Source organism: Lycium ferocissimum, chromosome 2 (genome assembly GCF_029784015.1).
Source record: "Lycium ferocissimum isolate CSIRO_LF1 chromosome 2, AGI_CSIRO_Lferr_CH_V1, whole genome shotgun sequence".
NCBI lineage: Eukaryota > Viridiplantae > Streptophyta > Magnoliopsida > Solanales > Solanaceae > Lycium > Lycium ferocissimum.
The window spans coordinates 24897606-24922338 of NC_081343.1; the positions used below are offsets into that span (position 1 = coordinate 24897606).

Here is a 24733-nt window from a genome sequence, read left to right on the forward strand (position 1 = left end):
AAGGACTAAGATAACTCGTGTTTATTTTATGTGGTATATTTTTATTCTGACTTATGATAGACATAGATATAGTATTAGCAGCCTTTAATAAAAATGTGTATTTGGTGAGCTGGTTCTTTCGGTGATTACAGAGGATTGAAAAAATCACTTTATTTTTGTCTATTTACACATAAGCTTTTTCTTATGATAATTTTAAGAGAAATAAATTAAAAAAAGAGAAACTGAGATTATCTTGTATGGGGTGAAACGCGGGTTTGTTAGGAAAGCCAGTCAAAAGCTGTCACGACCCAAACCGATGAGCCGTGACGAGAGTCTGACCTCTAGCGACCAAACACCCCTAAACACGTATCTGAAACATACTGAACATCAAAAGCCCCTAAATTGCATAAACTAATCTCGTAAGAAGGAAACATCAGAACTCTGTACAATCAACATAAACATAAACAACATGCGGAAGAACGATCTGCAAGCCAGCTAGGCTGCTACATAAACTGTACACAAAAGAATAGAAGCCGACAAGGCTACATCATCGACTACTACATACAATCAGTTGTTTATAGACCTCTCGGAATAAAAGGCATGTAGGAAGGACGGGAGAGGGCCCCACATACCCATATGTATACACGTCTCAAAGGGGCATACCAAAGCGGCGCGGCTCCGGATCGAATGAGCGTCTGACCGACCCTGCTAGATCTAGAGGTCCTATCGAGTGGACCACATGTCGTCTCCACATACTGCGGGCATGAATGCAGCCCCCCGAGCAACGGGAGTCAATACGGATAATGTACCGAGTATGTAAGGCATAAGAACAACACATACATAAGAATCATGGATAAGATCTGAACTCATAGGCGAATTGTCGCATGTACTTGTATAAACTAGTATCTGTCTAAATCTACATAAATCTGCGTGATTGACAATGCCTCTGTGGGCACATAATATGCATACTCATACCTATCAATGATGATCGTGCATCTATATGAGTGCATATATAACGCCTGATATATGTGTGTATATAACGCCTGTAAGCCTCTATGGCATCTCATCATATCATATTGGCTCCTCTGTGGCCATAATCAATATCATTATCATAGTAGTAATGCGTATATAACGCCTGTATTTCTTCTCATACTTTACATATATCTAGTATTCGCGTATATAACGCCTGATATGCGTGTGCGTATATAATGTCTTCTAGTCAAATGTACATAAATATATAATGAATGAAATGCATGACTAAGCTGTATGCACATAACTAGCTACATAAGACTGGATCCATGAATAGAGGGATTTCTCATAAATAGGGTACATGAACATCAAAGACTGAAGAACTTCTAATGCTTCTAAGAGTAGAGTAATATGGAAGCTCACTTACTCGCTTGTTGGATCATATCATAAGATTATGCCAAAAGAAGAAAGGAATGACCTCAGCATACCTTGGAGTATACCCAATCGTCCAACTTATACCTCTTGAACATGCAAGTCTACAATTAAGATAACATAGGGCTTAATTAGGCTATTTACTTCGCTTACTAACCATCCTCAAATGCGTATAAAGCTCAACGAACTATAGACAATAATTTCCTTTGTAAGCTTACAACTCTCCAACTTCTCATTCGATCCCACATCAACTACCATACTCACATCAACAATGCCAACACACACACACACACACACACACACACACACACACACACACACACACACACACACATATATATATATATATATATATATATATATATATATATATTCAAATCCATTCCCAATCATCTCTTGAAATAACCCTAAGGCACTATCTTGCCTTTCATCCACTTACTACTTCCACAACTATCCCCTCTTTACTTACGATCACTAAAACTCTTGATAGTAAACTCAAATACAAGGGTAGGAATTATTTACATACCTTGAGGGGTCAAGAATCCCAAGGATCACTTTAACTTCAACTCCCTAAGCTTCACATTCTTGGAGAAACCCTAGAAGCAACCTTCTTCTTCACAAGCTCGGGTTTACGGGGTCCGAGTCTTGTCAAATCTTCACTAATATGCTATAAATATTGGGAGAGCAAAATATTAGGGTTTTCTGATTTGGAGAGAAGGAAAATATGAAATAGGGTCGTGGACCACCTATTTATACTTAGAAGTCAAAAGGCTATAGTGGTCCGGTTCGACGAGCGGGTTGACGGCCCGTCGACGTTCAACGGTCCGTCGACCTGCGCCTGCAGATGCAAGGCTGCGGGATCCAATCGACGCCACACGTCGATGGTCCGTCGAACATGTCGACGACTCGTCGACGATGACTGGTGTCCTGCAGGTTTTTCTGATTCAATTCAGATCATGTCGATTCGATTCGTTCAACTTCTAACTCTATAAATTGCCAGGAATATCTGCTGGTACCCTCGTACACGGGGTAAGACATTTTCTACCACCAAACTCGGGCTCGGGTCTCTATTCCAAGGGCATACCCGACTAGGAAATCATAGGTTCTACTACTATGAACACGAGGGGTGTAACAAAAGCAGCCATCTGGATAGGATTGATTTGGCTCTGTCCGGGGCACCCTTTTTTTTTTCAAAATCAATTATGCCCATCCGGGCTTTTTTTATTAATGAGTAGAAAAAGGAAGTAGTCCAAAAGGCCCAACCCATAATCGGGTCAGGCCCAAAAATGAAAATACAGAAAATAAGAAATACAAAAAATAAAAATACTATTTGGACAAATCTCCTCTGCGAAAAATTAGGGCTAACTGTGCTCTTTTCTCTCTCTCTATGTCGGCTCGTCTTCTGCCATTGACGACCTGAGAAAACTCCTCTGATGATGAAAAATTAGTTGATAGAGGATGTGTTCAAGTCGTTGGTGTTGCTCTTGAGCTAAATCCGGTCTCATTTTGTTGCCTGCATCACCTATGCATAATAAGCTGGTAAGATCTGCTTCTTCATTCTTCCTTTTCATCCTATTGAGCTGATTACTTGTCATCTTCTTAGTGTGTGTTGAAATTTTATGTTTATCCTTTTCTTCTTCTTCTTTGCATGTAGGAGAAAATGAATGTTTTGCTATCTTCCTCTCATCAGCTGCTATCGCCATTCCACCTCCATCCATCTCTAGTAAGCTTCTGAAACTCACTATTTGATGAAGTATCTGTGAAATTCTTTTCCTTGTAGTGGTTTCATGCTGAATATGTACATAGAACTTCCATTACTGCACTAGAACCGTTAAATATGGTACATGGGATTAGTCACTGTTTATAATCTTTTTATGTTCAACTTCCAATTCCCCAAAATGTTGGCAATTAATTGTACCTTTATCCAAAGCTGTATTTGGTAATGCATCTGCAATCTTATTACCCACCCTTAGCATATGTGTAAATCTGCATTGTTTTCCTTCCCCCAAATCCCTAGTCTTCTTTACCCTACCCGCTAAGTTCCATGGAGGCTTCCATCCTTCAGTCAAGATCTTTTGAATTACTTGTGAATCAGTTTGGATGTTAATGGTGTTCATCTATTGCTAATCATACCACTTCATTGCCTCTAGGATTGCCAATGTTTCTCACCCAACCTACTTCCTCTGCTTGAGTTTGTATCATATCACCATTCTCATTCCTCACACAAAATCCATATGCTCCCCTCCCTGGATTCCCGCTTGCTGTACCATCTATGTTGCATAATATCCAACCTCTAGGTGGAGGCTCCATACAACCTTTGTCACCTTTACTCTTGCCCTATAATCTTCCAGCATCTTCAACATTTCTTTCCAGCTATTAGGAATTTGCTGTATAGATGGATTCCTAAATTTAATCACCTTTTGAACAGCAACAAATATCTGATAAATACATCTCCCCACTATTTTCCTTTCTCCATGCTTGTACGCATTTCTTCTCTTCCATAATTCCCATACAACTATAGCAGGAACAGCTTGAAATACTGGTCTCAGCTATCATTAACAGGTTGTGCCCATCATTTCACTATTATCTATTGTAATTGTAATCCTTGTATGCTAATACCTGCAGAAGAAGAAAAATAGGACCAAGTCCTGTTAGCAAAAAAAGATTTAGCAAAAAGATGTTGGATTGTCTCCTTATCAGGATTTGAACAACACCAACATCTTGATGCTAAATTTATATGCATCTTCTTCAACACATTATCCAGAAGGACTTAAACTTCCAGCATCTCCACATAAAAAAAAGATATCTTAATTGGTAATCCTTTAATCCACATATACTTATATACTTCATTCTCTTGTCCCCTCAGCCTCAAATAATCCCATCAAGATTTAACAGAAAAATCTCCTTTATTGTTCAATTTCCACCAAGGTTTATGTTCCCCCTTTTCTTCACTTGGAGGCTTTATAGTACTCTGAATATGCTGTACTATGTCATCTGGTAACCACCTTTCCAAATTCTCAATATCCCAGCTACCATTCTTCACCATTCCTGCATATAGTATAGTATAGTATAAAGCACCTAACCCTGTCCAATTATCATACCAAAACTGAGCATTACCCATTTTGGTTTGCCACCAAATATGTTGCTCTATAAGATCTCTGGCTTGCAGCATCTTCTTCCAATTCTGAGAACCATACTTTCGTTGGACAATAACTGCATTCACCTTATTCACGAGTATTTGTTACTTAAAAAAGCACTCCATAAGGAAGGAGAGGTTTTAAAATTCCACCAAAGCTTGCAGTATAATGCCATTGATACATCATGTAAGGACCTAAAATCCAATCCACCCTATTTTTCTGGGACACATAGTTGTGTCCAAGATACCCAATGTCTGCTTCTTCCCCCAAATGTATTACTCCAGAAAAACTGAGCAAACATCCTATGCATTTGTTTTATAACACCATCTGGAGGATTTAAAGCTGATAGTAGATGTATTGGCATACCTTGAAGCACATGTTTGATCAAAACTGCTCTCCCTCCAAAAGAAAGCATCTTAACTTTCCATTATTGCAATCTATTCATGATCTTGACCAAAATAGGATTATAATAATCCTTCCTCTTCTACTATAAAAGATTGGACAGCCCAAATAGGTAAAGGGGAAATCCTTCCTCCCTATACCTGTAGCCACTTCCAAAATAGCCTTCACATCTCCTGGAACATTATGATGTAGATAAACTGAAATTTTCTCCTTATTAATCTTCTGTTCTGAAGTTTCTTCATACCTCTTCAACACTTCCATGATTAGCTTTAAGTAGAAAATATCAGCTGAGGCAAAAATAATCATATCATCTGCATAAGCTAGATGATTAACTCTAGGACTCTATTTGGGTAACCCAAAGCCTTTAAACTGAGGCACCTGATGCAACTGATTCAAGTTTCTTGTTAGCACTTCTGCAGTCAAAATGAATAAAGTAGGAGATAATGGACCCCCTTGCTTTACCCTAGATGACTGGAAAAAACCATGTTGTTGTCCATTGATGAGAATGGAATACCATTTATTGCTTATAATTCTAAAAACCATATCTACCACATATGTAAAAAGCCCATTTGTCTCATAACTTTTGTCAAAAAGAGGCAGGACACCCTATCATAGGCCTTTGCCATGTCCAATTAATCACCACATTTGCAGTCTTTGTTCTCAGCCTAATATCTACAACTACTTCTTGTGTAAGAAGCACATTTTCCACTATACTCCTTCCTTTAACAAAACCTGCCTGATTTAGAGAAATTATGTCTTGTAAACCCTCCACCAACCTCTCATGTATCAGCCTTGAAAAGATCTTGTCAATAAAATTACTCAAACTTATAGGTCTCATATAAAAAAAGGTATGAATCAACTTTTTTTTTTGGCAATAAGACCAGATTAGTATGAGTAATAAACTTTGGTAATTCAGCTCCACAAAAAAAGGCCTAAACCATATTGGCGATATCATCCCCAATGATGTTCCAACAAGATTGGTAAAAAAGCCCAATGAATCCATCAGGTCCCCCTGTACTTTCTCCCTTTAAACTGAACACAATGTCTCTACCTTCCTCTTGAGTTGGCATGGCAGTGATTCTACTATTTTGATCTTCAGTGATCATTCTAGGTAAATGATCTAGAATTTCGAATCTAGTAGGGATTATTAAAGAATCTAATGGCTTCAGTTGCAATATCATTATTATCTTCTAACCAGTTCCCGTTTTGGTCTTGAATCCACCTTAGTTGCAATCTTCTTCTCCTTCCCTGAACATAGGCATGAAAGAACCTTGTATTTCTATCTCCATCTTCAAACCATTGCTTCCCTGCTTTTTGTTTCCAAAATGCCTCCTCTAAGTGCAAAAATCTATTCAGATCAACCTACACCTTATGCAATTTTTCGTTGTTGTGTGGAGTAGGATTCAATTCAAATTGAATTTCATGCACTTTAATAACATCGTCCAAAGTTTCAATTTCTTGGAAAATATTACCAAAACTATTTTTACCCCATTGCACCAAATCAGCTTTCATTCTCTTCAACTTAAGATGAAATAGAATGAAAGGATTAGCCAAAAAATCTGCAGTCCATTGTTCCTTCACAGTATCATGGAAAGTTTCACGCTTCACCCAAAAATTGAGAAATTTGAATGGTTTCTTTATTGGTAAAGCATTTCCTGAATAAGAAATGAGGAGATGAGCATGATCTGACACTGTTCTGATCAGATGCTAAATCTCAATACTAGAATACACACCCTGAAGTAACTGGTTCTCCAAACATCTATCTAATATTTTGAAAATACAGTCATTTCAACTCTGACCATTCGACCAAGTATATTTACTTCCTTTAAAACCCAAATCATACATACCACAATTTTGTATGTAAGAATTAAAATCTTGTACCTCATTGACACTAACTGGAAGGCCCCCGTATTTCTCTTCCTCAGATGTGATCACATTAAAATCCCCTCTAATTATACAAATCAAATTCATATTGCTTACCAAATCTTCCTAGCTTTCCCACAGATCTAGTCTTTCCAGTTGTGTACATTTGGCATACATAACTGTTAATACTAGATCCTCTTGCATCCCCTGACTTTTGATTTTAACAGTGATATGCTGCATATCTTGAATAATATCCACTTCAAATATCTCATCTATAAATAACTAGATCTTTCCAGACAAATTAATCATAGTTGTATGCATGTTCAATTTCTTCCTATACTCTTCAATCTTGTCAGCATCCTGAAAAGACTCCATCAATCCAATGAAACCAAAATGGTATTTGAGATGCATTTTTTGCAACCTTTGAAAATATTCCAAGGTATTTACTTATCTAATGTTCCACAATATAACATTCATTTAAACATTAGATCTATTAAGAGCTCTTCTTGTTTGATATCCAGTCCCAGGTGGGACACTTGACTCTCTTTGTGGTTTTTTCTTGCCCCTTCTAGCCCTCTATGACATTTAGGGGATATATCTCCTTGTTTCAAAGCCTCCTGATAATGTTCTTCTAATGACTGCCCATCCATGTCTCTTTTGGCCTCTCCTTTATGTACTTCTGAACTCTGATTCCCCTGCTCTTTTAACTAAGTAACTAATTGCATGTTTGTTACACCTTGGAAAATTCCCCGTTAGCGTACATTGAATAGGCTATCGAAGGGTATAATGTATACGATGTTTTTACGAGCAAGAAATAGCATTTGAGGGTCCTAACTAAGATTTCCAAAGACATTCAAGATAAGGAGGGGAAGTGGTTAAGGAAAGTAAGTCATATGTCGTGTGTCGAACATGGTTTACGAGTATCGAGTTAATAATGTTTTAATGATGCCTTGAGGAAGAGTTATAACGTCCCTTATAATGGTAATGAAGTGTTGAACAAGTGTTAAGAAGGTTCCATAAGGATCGGAGATCAAACGAGTCGACGAGAACAAGTCTCGGAAAACCAGGCAAACATACTACGGACATACGGCCGTATAAAATCTATGGACTGTATGTCCAACCGTAGATTCAACCCAGAATGGTATGCTTCACTGGGCCAAATATACGGTCCAAACATATGGCCAGTAAAAATTATACGGACCGTATGTTGGTCCGTATATTCCAGTCGGGCCTGAACTCAAATAATATAAGGATCTCTCCTTCGTTTCAATTCATTTCATTTTTCATCTCCACAACTCAAGAAGCCTCTAGAACACTCCAAACACTTCAACCACAAGAATTCAAAGGAAATTGATGATCAACTTCATCAAACCAACAAGAATCAAGTGTATGAAACCCCATTAAAGTCATCCAAACCAAGAAATCCCAAGAGAGGTGAAATAGGGTTTTGGTGCAAGAGGTGTATTACCATTCAAGGCTTATTCCTCCATCATCCAAGGTAAGTTTCATGACCTTTCCATGTTGTTTGAAGTATTGATAGGTTGAAACACTCGGATTGTAGAAGAGTATAGAAAATGGGTCATAAATGGGTGAATAGTGTCAATGTTGAGTAGTAGTTGAAATGAATCATGAAAATGGATATGTTGAGATTATAAATACGATATAAATGACATGTAGAACATGGAATGAGTATTATATGTGAAAGAATGCAATAATGGACTTTGGTCATGATTATGGAGAATTGAAGTGAAATCGTGAAATGTGAAAAATGCAAGTGAATGATGATTATTGTATATGATATGGTAATTGTTATTATGAATGTTTGGGAGTTGATATGGAATATAGAGGAAGTCGTATAAACAAAGGAAATGCTGCCCAATTTTCTCTAGCTCTAGTAAGTACGTTCTTATGATTGTTTAGCTAATATCGATACGAACTCTCTTGAAGGTATAAACGAGCGCACTGAGGAAGAAAGAGCAAGCAATAGAATAGTTAAACGACAAAGGTATGTAAGGCTCAACCTTTCTTCCTAAGGCATGAATCCTGTGCATGATTTTCCTCCTTTTTCATGAATTTCCTATGTTCCGAAAGACTAAGAGCCTATGTTCATAAATGGTCATATGAGATAAGAAATACGATAGGAGTGCGATAAGGATAATGCTAAGTTCAAGCCTAAGGATTCTAGAGATTACGATATGATGTACTAGTGATGTTGACTACGATTCATTGATGTTTTCCTCATGTGCACTCACCTTAAACTGTAGTCCCTTCAAGGTGAGATATAACGACCATGAATACTCCATAACGTAATCGGGGGTTACGGCCTTATGTCACGCCGACATGGCTATAGTTGCTTTCAAGTTCTAATGTATGTTTGATGATATATGTATAATAATGTTAAATTATGATAAGACCATGATATGCCTATGAGATGAATGATAAGTATATGATATGTACGATGATACGATTACACCGAGCCTAGATGGCCGGGCATGTCACCGCTAAAGCGGGCTGCATACGATTACACCGAGCCTAGATGGTCGGGCATGTCACCGCTAAAGCGGGCTGCTACATTTACACCGAGCCTAGAGGGCTGCATGTGATGGTTACCCGGATGCGGGTTAACGATGATGATGTATGAATGGTATGATGATATATATACGCTATGGTAATTCATATGATATGCTACGTATGATATGTGTATAAAATGTATCTATTCAAAGGTTATGCCCTTGTCTTATGTCTTATGGATTCTCTGTTATGTTCATTTCATTCACGCCTTACATACTCAGTACAATGTTCGTACTGATGTCCGTTTTCTTTGGACGCTGTGTTCATGCCCATAGGTAGGCAGAGAGACGGTGCAGATCCATAGCAGCTAGTAGCTGATTTGAGAGCACTCCATTTTTCGGAGGTGCCATTGATATTTCTTTTGGTACATATATGTATATATTCATGATTTGGGCACGACGGGGTCCTTTCCCGTCTATATGTCTAGTATTCTAGTAGAGGCTCGTAGATACGCAGTGTGGGTAGTGTGGTCTTACAGTCTTCATGTATATGCATGTACATATATTATTTTGATAGCCGAAGGGCTTATGTTTATGAAGGTACTTATGTTTCAAATGATGATAGTTTTTTTATGATTATGAGTATATATTATGAATGAGAGCAGATAAGTAACAGAACGGGTGGTGTTCGGTGGTTAGCCCCGGATACCCGTCATGGCCCGTAGTCGGGTCGTGACAATGTTTTTCTTTTTGTCCCTCCCTGAACTTTTCTGTTGTGATTTAATGTGGCTGTTTTGGTTTTCCTTCTGTGCAGGTTCATCCACTATCCCTCCGTTTTTCCCTGTATCCCATTTGATAGCAGTATCCTCCCCTTAGTATTCATGCTAGTCCCTCTGCTCATTTTCTTTATTGTTGTTGTATTTTCCTTCTGCCATGCTGGTATCTTCATTGCCCTAATCCTTTTGTCCCTTACTAGGACTATTGTTAGCCATTAAAGGTGTTTTCTTTGTACTCCCCTGAGGGGACGTGTCAAGTCAAGCAACTTCAAAGTATTCTCTTATGTGGCAACTGCATTTTCTTCTATCTCCTCCTCTACTTGCTCCTGTTGCTCTCATTGTCAACTTCAAAATGGTCTTTAGCGGCAATATATTTTGCCTTAATTGCCGCAAAAACCTTTACCGACAATTGATTATTTGCCGTTGTATCCGGCGTCGCTAAAGGTTTTAGCGGCAATTCAATTGAATGCTGGTAAAGGCATCACCTATTGCTGCCAAAAGTCAATACTTTTAGCTGCAATTGTTTACGGGAAATTAAAGTGGCCGCTAAAGCTACCTGGAATATGTGATACCTCATAGATTCTGCGGCATTTGTTATTCCCGTTACACACCAATTAATTCTTTGGTATAGAGAAACTCTTTTAGCGGCAACTGTAATGGCAACTAAAATTACTCTCGGAGTCTCTTTTATTCATGTCTTAATGGCATTTGTTATCATAAACATATTCATTTATACAAAAGTTTGTAATAAAACACACTAATATTATATCCATTCAAAAAGGCACAACATATTTCAATGATTTCACAACAAAGTTAATACAACTTCTAATCCATAGTTCAGAAGTGTCAAAGTAAAAGAAAATAAACCATTTGAATCCAATACCACTACAAGTCTGGCAAGTATCTCTTTGCTTCTTTATCACAAGGAAAGTCTCCCATAAAGCTAAATTTCCGAACATCATAATGTATGACCTGAAATAACAAAATAAAGTTAATATTAACATCAAGATTGACAAAAAACTATGCACCTTATTACTACCGTCAAATTTGCATAATTTTAAAATTAAATAGAAGATCAAAGAAAAATCTCACTCACTTGTAAAAAATTAGAGGATCAAGGACAATTTGACAAGCATACTACAATTTAGGTAAAGGATCACTAATAGATAGACAATTTGATCACAAAAGAGACAATTTGGTCACTACACAAAGTGCCTAGGATTTCCTGTTGATGGCATCAATTGTTATGTACTTTAGGTAGTTTTGCACGTCTATGATCTGCAGACTTTTATATCGTCATGATTTTAACAGTCAAAGGAGCATTAATAGAAAAAGAGTTCCCTAAATTATCTAATAAGCTGCAACTTCACAACTCAAATACTTGTAGGCGTAAATGTTAATTGTTTCTTAGTAGTACATACATCTATCGAATATACCACAAGATCAATGGAGATAACAAGGTTTCAAGGTCATCAGCAAGTTTATTGTTGTTTGCGAAAAAGGTCATCTGATGAAATACCAAAACCAGATTGAATTATATCACATATAGAGGATGGTCATATAACTTATTTATGAAAATAACTTACCACGACGGAAAACAAGCTTACCATGAAAAAGACCGTTCATAACTAAAGGTAATTTAGCTAGTACAAGTAAAAATATTGGATAGAATCCTTGCATAGCTTACCACAAAACGAACAAGAATGTAAAACTCACCATTAATGACTTTACCTCATGTCCCTTGTGCATTGCTCAATCACTATCAAGCATATGCTGTCACCTTTATTTATCCTCTCCTGTAACTATGAACAGTTAACATGTTACATTTAAATATTTACTAACTACACACTCAAGCAAGCAACTGTTCATGCAAAGATTAATAACATAAATGTGATAATCTTCAAATGAATTCATGAGAATTGTAACTCGTTTTCATCTCCTGATATTTGTAGTTGTGAGAAATTATGGGAGAAAATTATATTATTAAATTGTGTATCTACATTATTACATTGAGCCCTATTTATAGACACTACATCCTAATCCTTTTCCATGTAGTATCTATACACAAATCCTATTCCTATTCCTATTCTAAAGCTCCCCCTTAAGCTGGTGCATACAAGTCATATGTACCGAGCTTGTTACAGATGTATCTAATATGAGGACGACTGAGTGACTTGGTGAAAATATCCGCAAGCTGATCACTCGACTTCACAAATTTAGTAACAATATCTCCGGAGAGTATCTTTTCCCTGACAGAGTGACAGTCAATCTCAATATGCTTAGTCCTCTCATGAAATACCGAATTTGATGTGATATGAAGGGCTGCTTTGTTATCGCACACAATGTCCATTTGATTGATTTCTCCAAATTTTATTTCTCTGAGCAACTTCTTAATCCAAACTAGCTCTCAAATTGCTACAGTCATTGCTCGATATCTTTGATTCAGTACTAGATCGAGTAATGACACTCTGTTTTTAACTCTTCCAAGACACCAAATTACCTCCTATTAACACACTATCCGGATGTAGAACGTCTATCAGAGGGTGATCCTGCATAATCAACATCTGTATATCCAACAATCTGCTCATGGCCTCAATCTTCGAAAACGATCCTTTACTCCGGAGCTAACTTAATATATCGCAGAATGCGGACAACTGCATCCCAATGACTATCACATGGAGAATCCATAAACTGACTTACAAAACTCACAGGAAACGAAGTCTAGTCACTGTGAGATAATTCAACTTACTAACTAGTCGCTTATATCTTCTAGGATCACTGCGTGGCTCCCCCTGTCCTGGCAGGAATTTAGCTTTCGGATTCATAGGACTGTCAATGGGTCTACATCCCATCATTCCTATTTCTTCAAGAATGTCTAAGGCATACTTGCGTTGCGAAATAACAATAGTTGACGTGGATTGGGCAACCACAATACCTAGAAATTACTTCAGTCTGCCAAGATCTTTAGTCTGAAAATGCTGAAAGAGATGTTGCTTTAAATTAGTGATACCATCTTGATCATTGTTAGTTATAACGATATCGTCAACATAAACCACCAAATAAATACTCAAATCTGGAGAAGAATGTCGATAAAACACAGAATGATCTGCTTCACTGTAAGTCATGCCAAACTCCGAATTCGTGCCGAGTTTACCAAACCGGGCTCGAGGAGATTGTTTCGGACCATACAAAGTGACCTACGCAATCGACACACCGCATTAGACTCCCTATGAACAATAAAATCAGGTGGTTGCTCCATCTAAACTTCCTCTTCAAGATCACTATGGAGAAAAGCATTCTTAATGTCCAACTGATAAAAAAGCCAATGGCGGACAACAACCATGGGTAAAAAATGATGGACAGATGCTATTTTAGCCACGGGGGAGAAAGTACACTGTAATTAAGCCCAAATATCTGCGTATACCCCTTGGCAATAAGGCCAGCCTTAAGCCGATCAACTTGGCCATCCGGACCAATTTTAAATGCATAAACCCAATGACAACCAATAATAGATTTACCTGAAGGAAGAGGAACAAGCTCCTAAGTACCACTCGTGTGTAAAGCAGACATCTCGTCAATCATATCCTGTCGCCATCCTAGATGAGAAAGGGCTTCACCTGTAGACTTAGGAATGGGGACAGAGGACAATGATGATACAAAGGCATAATGAGATGATAATAGACGATGATAACTTAAAAGGGTATAATGTAGGCTAGTATTACGAGTGGACCGTTTACCTTTGTGAAGTGCAATCGAATGATCAGGAGGAGACAAGTCTGCAGTAAGTGCAGGGTCCGACACATGACATGAATCATCTGGACCTGACGTTGGGTCCGATCTTTGGGACGCAATCGGCGATGATAAGTCGAAGTGGTGGCACCGTGACCGGAGATGTAGAAATGAATCGTAGATTCTCGAAAGATCGGTGTAGGTAAAACCTGAGGTATAGGTAAGACCTCAGAGATACCAGGATGATCAGAAGGAGACCTAAAGTAAGGTTGAGACTAAAAAAATGTGACATCGGCAGACATAAGATATCCACGGAGATTAGGTGAGAAGCAACGATACCCCTTTTGAACCCGATAATAACCAAGAAAGACACATTTAAGAGAGTGAGAAGCTAATTTATCTGTCCTCGGAGCTAAGTTATGCACAAAACATATGCTCCCAAAAACACGAGGAGGAAGAAAGTATAGAGATGAATGAGGATATACTATGGAATATGGAATCTGATTCTGAATATAAAATGAGGGCATTCGAGTAATCAAATGGCAAGACGTGAGGACTGCATCACCCAATGACGAACATGGGATTCAACGAGAAGAGTGCGGCGTCTAACGAGATGTCTATTCTTCCTTTCTGCCTACCCCATTCCGTCGAGTGTAGGGACAAGATGTTTGATGAATAATTCCTTGGTGAGTCATAACTGTTGAAACTAGGAGGATTTGTATTCTAAGGAATTATCGCTACGAAAAGTACGAATAGAAACACCAAATCGATTTTGTATTTCAGCACAAAAACTCTTGAATATAGAGAATAAATCAGAATGATCTTTCATTAAGAATAGCCAAGTACATCTGGAAAAATCGTCAATGAAACTAACAAAATAACAAAATCCTAAAGGTGAACTGACTGTACTAGGACCCCAAACATCATAATGAACTATTGAAAGAATAGACTCCGTACGACTCTCAGCAATACGTGGAAAGGTAGTGTGAGTGTGTTTCCTAAGTTGACACGACTCAAAATTTAATTTGGACAGACTAGACATACTAGCACTATCTTTTGTAGCTTGAACAGACTCGAATGTCCCAATCGTTTATGGATCAAATCTAGAGGATCTGTAACGGAGCATGCTGTGAAGGAATTAGGAGAGGTAAGCGTTAGACATTATAGGCCTTGTGATTCATATCCTGTACCAATCACCTGTCCCGTACTGCAGCTCTGCATAACAAAAGAATCATCAAGAAATATTATGGCACTTTTTAGGGCACGTGTCAAACGACCGATCGACGCAAGATTAAAAGGACAACCGTGGGACATAAAGAATAGAGTTTAGAGTGACAGAAGATAGGGGATTAGCTTGTCCAACCCCTTTTGGTTTTGTTTGGATCCCATTGGCTAAAGTAACTGGAGGACGAGGCTGTGAATAAATAATATTTGACAAAAGTGATTTGTTACCAGAAATATGAACAGAAGCGCCTGAGTCAATGACCCACGATAGAGGGATACTAGATTGTGAAACACAAGCGAAGGAATTACCAGCAGCAGAAGTATTAGGCTGAGAATCTGTGGCTACTTGTGAAGATTTCTGCTTACTTGCTCAATACTGAAGGTACTCATTATATTCAACTTCAGAAAAAGGCCTTGGATTTCTTGTAGTGTCAGTCCGAGGAACATAATCATTGTTGGGTGGTTGACTATACAGAGCACGACATACGAGTGTGTCCAAACTTATGACAATAACTACAATTAGTTCGAGGTTTTCCAAAGCGACCTCCTCCTCGCCGACTATCCATAGATTAAGATGTTCGATTCTCTATGGTTTGAGATGCGAGAATAGAGGAGTCAACCTTTGGTGATTAAACCACTGTGTTATTAGGAGGCACAACAAGACAAAGTAAATGAGAGAATAGTTCATCAATTGTAGGAACCGTAGGACTAGCCAAAATTTGATCACGCATTGAATCAAGGTCAGTAGGAAGTCTAGTAAGTGTAAGAACAAGAAACAACATCTGTCTTTGCTCCTGTTGTTTTTCAAGGTTTGTAGTGGCTGGCATCAACTTCTCAAATTCCTCTATAACTGCTTGTACCTGTCTCAAGTAAGTAGACATATATGATTCTTATTTCTTTAAGTTGGTCATCCGAGATATCACATCAAAAAATCGAGATATGTCATTAGTGTATAAAGCGCGAGGCTTTTCCCAAACTGAATAACATGTCTGGAAGCAACGAAATAAGGGCATCAACTTGGGATCAATAGATCGCCACAAAAGACTACATAATTGAGCGTCAACCTTCTCCCACTGTGCTTTGGCCTTCATCAACCTCACTAGACTTTGCCTTTTCATCAACCACAATAGCCTTTTGAGTTAAGTGATCTTGAACACCTTGACCCTTGCACCATAAGTCAACCAAAGAAGCCCAAGCTAAATAGTTTGAACTTCCCATTAACGGTTCGAAAGTAATCATAGGACTTGAAGTTCCGATTTCCGTATTTTTGGAGCCAAACATATCATATCCGAGAGATATGGCTCAAAACTTCAAAAAGGATAAAACTTAGCTAATTGTGCTAATAAAACAAATCTAGAAGCTGCCAGAGAAATAGTCACCGGAAAAGTTGCCAGAAAAAAACGAAAGTAATCAGAATCTAGAAAAAATTATTGGGGTTTGTGCGGAATTCTTTGGGAGACTTGACTGGAAAAAAAGTTCTCGAAAAAAGTGGCTGGTGACTACTCGAAATCGCCGGAAAAACAAAAAGTGATTGAATCTTAAAGAAAATTATATGGTTGGTCGATATTGTTGTGCAACCTTACTGGGACTTCTTTTATTGAAAAGGTAGCCAGAAAACGCAGATCTGCCGGAAGAAAAAGAAACCGACAACGCTAGATTAGGGTTCCGGCGGTCGAAAATTTTAGGGGTTTGGTCGCCGGTGTTCTCTTCCCTGTGGTGGTTTCAGATTTTGCACAAAACCCACCAGATAGAAAGTGACGCAAAATTATCGCCGGAATTAAGGGCGGCACAGTGATGGTATTTTTCTCCGAATGTTTCTCACCAATGCTTTGATACCATGTGAGAAATTATGGGAGAAAAATTATATTATTGAATTGTGTATCTATATTATTACATTGAGCCCTATTTATAGACATTACATCATAATCCTTTTCCATAAAGGATACTATATACAAATCTTATTCCTATTCCTATTCTAACAGTAATAAAATGTAGAAGAATTTCATGGATAATTTATCATTCTTACATTGTTCCCAAATGATAATATTTTTCCTCTATTCTTGATACTTAAGACCATTTGTAATAGAGATAAAGCTCGTTTACCCTTTGCGCTTCCTGATCATTATGAGCTCTTTAGAATGATGTATAGCTGAAGGCCACATATCAGCTGAGCTCTTAGTCATTACCCTCTGAACATTGCATACCAGCTTGCCGCTTTAGGTAAACAATGTTTAGATGATAATGCCAACTTTACAAGTAAGACCAAATATTTTATTTATTTATAGTAGCTGCATAAACTAATATTTAATAGGACTATCCAAGCTCCCTGATGCAAGTTGACATAATTCCAAAACGATCACATAATGTTCCAAAATGCTTGATATTTCATTTTTCCCAAAACTCAAATTAGATGAACTTTCACTAATATTTTGGAATGTATAATTTCATTATATGAATATGAGGAACATCGCAACAGTATAGTTTCTCAATGTAGAGATATACTAGTAATATTTTAACAAAATAGATTAATCTACTCCAATATAGGTCAAGCATTAGGAATGTATTTTCAATATTTACCTTCAATTCTATTACTGGGATCCAAAAGACTAAAGCACCAAATTCTCCTGCAAAATTATTTACGCAATTATTTATAATCAAATTGTACTTACGTGTACAAGAATATTTTTACTTACATAATCATGCTTATGAAAAGGATCTAATACAAGCTGAGCTACAAAAAAAAAAAAATTAAACCAAACAGGTCACTTCTGATAAAAGTCTAGAAATAAAGCAAAACTATAGAGGAGATAGCATCTCCATTAGCATGCTGCAAGAAATTTGGAAATTCCAAATGAAATGTGGCTAACAAAAGAGATTTCAATTTTCAATCATCCAAAGAAAGACAAGTAAACATGTACCATATTATACAAAGGTCAACGAATAATAGTAAAAATGCTGCTTCTATGAATTAGAAGTTCATTTCCTACTAGAGCTTAAAAAGTGTAACTAATTTCCACAACTTTCTAGGAGAAAACACAATTTGAATGTTACCTAATTGTAGAGATATATGAATGAAATGTTAGTAGCTAACCCCTTTGATTATGACATCCTTTATTTTATCCAAGAAGGGCCAATGACCACAGGGCAAAATGTATGTAGTCACACTAATGCACCACACATCTGATTTGAGTCCTACTTCAATAAGTTTACAACAATCACTAGAAACAGAAGAACAAATGCTCAGAAATCAATTATTAAGAATGGACATGGCCGTGATATAGCACCTCTCCCTAGAGAGGAACCAAAGGAAATAAATGATGGTCAGGCACCAAGTGAAAAATTCAACTACATGGAAAAACACAAAGGTAAACTTTGATCACAAAACTGATGCTGAAAAAATCAAGAAATGACAAGGGGCATCTGCAAAAGAAGGTGCAAGCAGTTAGCAATTAATACCACCAACTGAAATAAGGAACAAATAGAACAACAAGGTGAGGAACGGACCGAATGAACAGAATGTAGAGCAACAATAACAACAAATATAAAAAAAAATGCAGAAGAAAAGCTACTGGTGCAAGAGATATGCAAGATTTTATAAAGAATTGAAGATCATACACCACAACAAATATAAACAAACCATCTGCACCTTCACTACTTCAATATGTTTCCTGTATTCCTTTTCATTATCTTTATTTTCACTTCCAAAATTTCCCAAATAGTTCACTCTAACTTAATTTATCCTGCAGATCCTACTACTCCATAGTTTCTACTGTATATCTATTCATAGAAAATACTGCTATGATGATCTGCTAATATACTTTTTTATTAAATATTCTCCTTTAATATTTATCTTTTTATTTGAAGTAATATCTTCATGTTCAAATACAAACCTTTGATGATTAATAATGACACAACTTAGCATCCTCATTAATCTCTGAGCTAGTTCTATTTTTCTTCAAAATTTAACATGTGAAACAACTCTGATGTAACTTATAAAAAAAAGAACTAAAACTATCAACCTATGAATGCTGAAAATGATATATCATCTTTAATTGACTAAAAGAAATACTTGCAAAACACGATACCTATTAATCATTTTGACAGTACCTTTGTTGTGACATTTTATCAAACACCATATAGGCTTTCTTAAATTTACCGTCCGGAAGAAAACACTACAGGTGATATAATATAAGCAAATGAATTAAAATAGAACCAAATCACAAGCAATATATTGAACAAATGAATTAGCACATAAAGCTAGTCTCCTATACAAGCGAGTAAAAAGAAAACACAAAAATTACTAAAGGTGACGTGTGGGGCCCACCCCACATCAAAACCCAATTAAATTTGGGATTAAGAAGATTGGGGTCCAAAATGTAATTTTTAAAACTTCTTAATCTTTTACAAACTACAAAAAAACCCAAAACACCAACCCATTATACTAAAACACCCACCCATTATTCAAAACATCCCAAACCGTTCCCTCCCCACAACTCCCTCGCACTTCTTCCATATTTCAAAATCAAAACTCCCAAGCAAACAGTTAATCTCCTTCACTTGGACGTCTCTCATCTCTCCTCTTTTCTTGTCATCTTCTTCTTCACCCTCGTCTATAGTTGCATTTGCCGTCGCTTCTTCTTTAATATCAAGGTAAAGTTTTTGTTTCACTTGTTCCAAAAGTTATTTGGTAGAAATTGATGATTTTAGTTGTAGAAAAAGAAGAAGAAGAACATGGGTTTGTCTTCAATGTTGTTTATTTTGTTGTTCCTTGTTCGAGAAACCCTTATTTGGGGTATTTGTTTGACTTGTTGGGGTTTTTGCGTTTGTAAATAGCGTACATTGTTCTCAAATTATGGTTTTTTGTGATGTTTTTGTTCTTGTTCTCCTTAAGATTTCGAAAAAAATGGCTTGCAATCTTGTTGACTTTTTCGAACAGATGAGTAAGTTGCTGCAGCAACTTCAGCACTTGTTTGACAGTTGTAGACATTTGCTGAGGTTGCTTGCTTTAAAAACCTCTATTTAGTGTATTTTGGAGTTAAATACTGTTGTTGGTGTTGGTGTTAGTGTTGGTGTTGGTGTTGGTGTTGGTGTTGATGTTGATGTTGGTGTTGGTGTTGTCTTGTTATGGTATGGTTTAGGAAAAGAAAGGATAAACAATTATTGCACATACATTTGGTGTATTTTGTTTAACTTGTATGATTGTGTGTCTGTAGTGGACGATTTGGCTGTTGTCTTGGAAGTAGATGCTTGTTGTTTTGGTTTGGTTAAGTGTTTAGGAAAAGCTTGGATAAAATCCATCTTGTTGTTGTTGTTGTTATTGTTGTTGTTGTTGTTGTTGTTGTTGTTGTGTGTTTGTAGTGAAATAAATGATTTTTTTTGTTGTTGTCCTGGTATGGTTCGTGGTTTAGGAGTAGATATCCAAATAGATGGTTTTTTTGTTCTTGTCCTAGTATTTATCCGGTTCGTTTATAGAAGTTATGTCCAACAGATTTTTCGTTGTTGCAACAATTTCTACACTTGTGCCAACAAGTAGACAATATGTTGCAACAACTACAAATTTGTTGGACATAACTTTAGTTTTTGGCTCTGTTTGTAGAAGATATCCAATAGATTTTTAGTTGTTGCAACAAGTTATACACTTGTTGCAACAAGTATACAATATGTTGCAACAACTACAAATCTGTTGGACATAGCTTTAGTTTTTTGGTTCTCGTTTGTAGAAGATATCCAATAAATTTTTAGTTGTTGCAACAAGTTATACACTTGTTGCAACAAGTATACAATATGTTGCAACAACTACAAATCTGTTGGACATAGCTTCAGTTTTTTGGTTCTGTTTGTAGAAGATATCCAACAGATTTTTAGTTGTTGCAACAAGTTATACACTTGTTGCAACAAGTATACAATATGTTGCAACAACTACAAATCTGTTGGACATAGCTTCAGTTTTTTGGTTCTGTTTGTAGAACATATCCAACAGATTTTTAGTTGTTGCAACAAGTTATACACTTGTTGCAACAAGTATACAATATGTTGCAACAACTACAAATCTGTTGGACTTAGCTTCAGTTTTTTGGTTCTGTTTGTAGAAGATGTCCAACAGATTTATAGTTGTTGCAACAAGTTAAACACTTGTTGCAACAAGTATACAATATGTTGCAACAACTATAAATCTGTTGGACATTGCTTCAGTTATTTGGTTGTGTTTGTAGAAGATATACAGCATCTTAATCACTTATTCAACAACTGAAGAATCGTTGCAACAACCTATTCACTTGTTGCAACAAGTTACATCATTTGTTGCAACAAATTCTTCAGCTTGTTGGGGAATTCGTTACTTGTTGTATTTTGTTTGATCAAATGCCGCACTTCTTATTATCTCGTTTACTTTGAATGATGCACTAATCGTTGAAGTTTTTTTTTTTTTCCGTGTGTGTAGATAAAATGTCTCCACCAAAAGAAAAGTTGAGAAATCAACCGAGGGTCATAGAGATAATAAAAAAGCTAGAGTGCAATCATCATTAGAGAATCTTGCCGATTTAGCAAAATCTATTGTTGAATCAAAGCAAATATAGAGGAAAGAGACAAACAACCGACAATCAATCCTCGAAAGAGAGGAAGTACAGAGCCAAGAAGCAAAGAGATACAAATGAACAAAGTGAAGAAGAATTAGAAGTCAAGAAACCGCCGATGGAGTAGATGGATTGGATGAAGATGATGAAAAGGACAAGTTGCTTCCGAAAATACAAGGTTCACTTGTCGACGTTCATAGCTGAATTAAGAACAAAGAAGAGAAATAGTGTGAATGCCAATTTAATTGCAGAATCTTCTAGTAGATTGAACATAGATCATAACAGACCTTCCATTGCTGAGGTTGTCAAGGTTTTCAGTATTGACAAGTATGCCGTGAGGATGCCGTTGAATGAAAATAATGATTTGACCGTTGATCTTACGGTCAAATCAGGCATGGGTAAGAACTTTGATATGTTTAGGCTAATTCTTAAAAAGCAGGGGTTGGAGGATTTCTTTAGGAAAAGTTGTTTTGGGGTGTATTTGGATCTGCCTGAAGAGACCGGTGCACGGTTTCAAATGAAAATGGTATATGGGCTTATGAAGCGTAGAATTCTTTCGGATGCAAAGGATGAGCTTTGGATTAATTACTGTGGCATGCCGGTGTGCTTTGGCTTGAAAGAGTTTGCCATAGTTACTGGCCTTAGATGTCATCCTTGTGAGCTTCCTACTGTTGTATTGAATAAGCCAGCCCGGACTAGTAAGACAGCCAAAGAAGCCAAGAAAGTAGGAAAGGGTGGAAAAGATAAGAGTGAAACTGGTTTGGTGGAGTTAGTTGGGAAAAGCTACAAAGGAGATAAGCTGCTTGTAGATTTGCAGTCCAAAACCATGTCAAAAAAGCATAAGCAAATCCTTGTGTTTAGTTTGGTTTGTGCACCGTGTTCTTATGGCAAAAGATACAAGTCCGAACATACCACTTGGTTTGCTTAAACTTGCGGAGGACTATGAGGCATTCAACAACCATGGATGGGGCCGGGAAAGCTTCAAGTTCGATCGTTGACTATTTATCGAAAGAGCTTAAGCCAACAGTGAAGACAGTCAATCTATATGGCTTCCCTTGGGCTTTCATGGTAAAGCATTTGCAATGTCAATTTCTTGTACTTTTTGTATTTCTATCATCATTCTGATTTTGCTGGTATCTTGTTTTCTAGGCTTGGGCATTTGAAGCCATTCCTCACCTCCGACAACAAGTGAAGGACTACCCTTCGAAGTGTCTTTTCCAAGAATGCTTAGATGGTCGATCGCAAAGAGCAACACTAGATTGAGTGTTGATCTTTTTAACCCTCCTTTGGAAGAGGTAAGCCTTAAGACATGTATATAGAATAAACTTGGTCATCTCGTTGGATAATGTCCAACAAGTATGACACCCGTTGCAACAAGTTACTAATCGTTGGACAATGTCCAAAAAGTATGACACCCGTTGCAACAAGTTACTAATATGTTGGACAATGTCCAACAAGTATGACACCCGTTGCAACAAGTTGGACAATGTCCAACAAGTATGACACCTGTTGCAACAAGTTACTAATCTGTTGGACAATGTCCAACAAGTATGACACCTGTTGCAACAACCTAGTCATCTGTTGCATTTCATTATTTAGGACCATTTTAATATATCTACTTTTTTGTTGTAGGTTGTGCACCCATGGCTTGTCCCGACAAGACGGAGTTGGAGATGCCATTCCTTGCTTCCTTTGAGCCCCAACTGTTCTCGATAAAATGATTGAGGGGATAAAATTAGAATTGGCCGGAGTGACACCATCAAAAGGGAATCATTGTGGTAGATGTTGGTGGTGGTGGTGTTGTTCGGTGGTCAACCGCTCGTTGATGACGTTGCGGCGTAAATTGCCGGTGAAAAAATAATAGATGATGATGTTGATTTTGGTAGACAAACTCCAATTGGTGGTGTTGTTGGTGGACAAACTCCAATTGGTGGTGATGTCGGGGACAAACTCCAATTGATGGAGATGTTAGTTGTGGCGGATTTGGTGGTAGATTTTCCTTTGTTGGTGCCGACACATCGAAATGTGCTTGTGAATGCACCTATTGCAAGCGGCGAATGGATGATTTGATAAAAAATGTTGAGGAGTTGGTGAAGGCACAAAAAGACACAAATTCTGCTTTACAGAGTTTGTTATCCAAGAGGGGTGTCAATCCATCCAAGAAGCTGACCTCACCCTATACTCCTATTCGCATTCGCAAGAAGGGAAAAGCAATTTCCAAGGCAGTTGCCGATGTTAGGTCAAGGAAATCTTCTACACCCCACAAGGCAGCTGTTGTTGTTGATCTAAAAAAGGTAAATGTGTATAAGCATGCAGATGCTCAAAAAATGAAAAAGCTTGAAAAATTCGTCAATGCCAAGAAGAGCAAGGGTACGATGTATTCATTGCATGAATTTAAGGCCGATGACTTCAGGATAATGACAAGCATGGAAGATTGGTGGCTGGCCAGTGTAAGTTTGAAAACAACAATTATTTTTGTTGAAACAAGTCTTATTTTGGTTGTATTAGTTGCAACAAGTTATATATTTGTTGCAACGAGTGGAACACTTGTTGCAACAAGTATTGGTCTTGTTGCAACAACTCACTTAGTTGTTGGAGATTGCTTATATAGCAGCTGGGTGAAATAGACCCAATCGTCTAGTAAGCAATCTCCAACAACTAGAGAGTTGTTGCAACAAGACCAATACTTGTTGCAACAAGTGTACACTTGTTGCAACAACTCACTTAGTTGTTCGTGTGACTCGACATTCCTTATACTTTTAATGCAAGTATGTTGATGAAATTATGCTCTTAATGCGTGTGAGGCAAAGCACTTTCACCGAGCACTATGCTTCCACGTATATAATCTTGGATCTCAACTTCTACAATATCATGCTCAAGCGATACACAGTAGTTGTCGGATGAAAGCACACAAGCCGGAAGCTATTCCATTCAATCAAATGCTTGATGATTTTATATGGGATGATGATGTTATCGCCATCGTAGAGGTACCGTACCAGCCAAAGGTGGTCGCGAGTGGGTTGGTGCCAAAAGGGTGCTTACTATCATGAACATAAATGTCGATGCTTTGTCACCCTCGAATTCATAATTGAGGAGGGGGTGATAAATGTTTATGATCGCAACGTCCCAAAAATCCAAGA

General features: G+C 37.4%; 1 protein-coding gene across 1 annotated transcript; it reads left to right on the top strand.

Annotated features, from left to right (window-relative positions):
• Window positions 1–23405: 23405 nt before the first annotated feature.
• On the top strand, window positions 23406–24497 carry LOC132047463 (uncharacterized). Its single transcript, XM_059438504.1, has 2 exons — window positions 23406–24043; window positions 24363–24497. The coding sequence occupies exons 1-2, from the start codon at window positions 23651–23653 to the stop codon at window positions 24495–24497; spliced, it is 528 nt and encodes a 175-aa protein (XP_059294487.1). The 5' UTR covers window positions 23406–23650.
• Window positions 24498–24733: the final 236 nt, after the last annotated feature.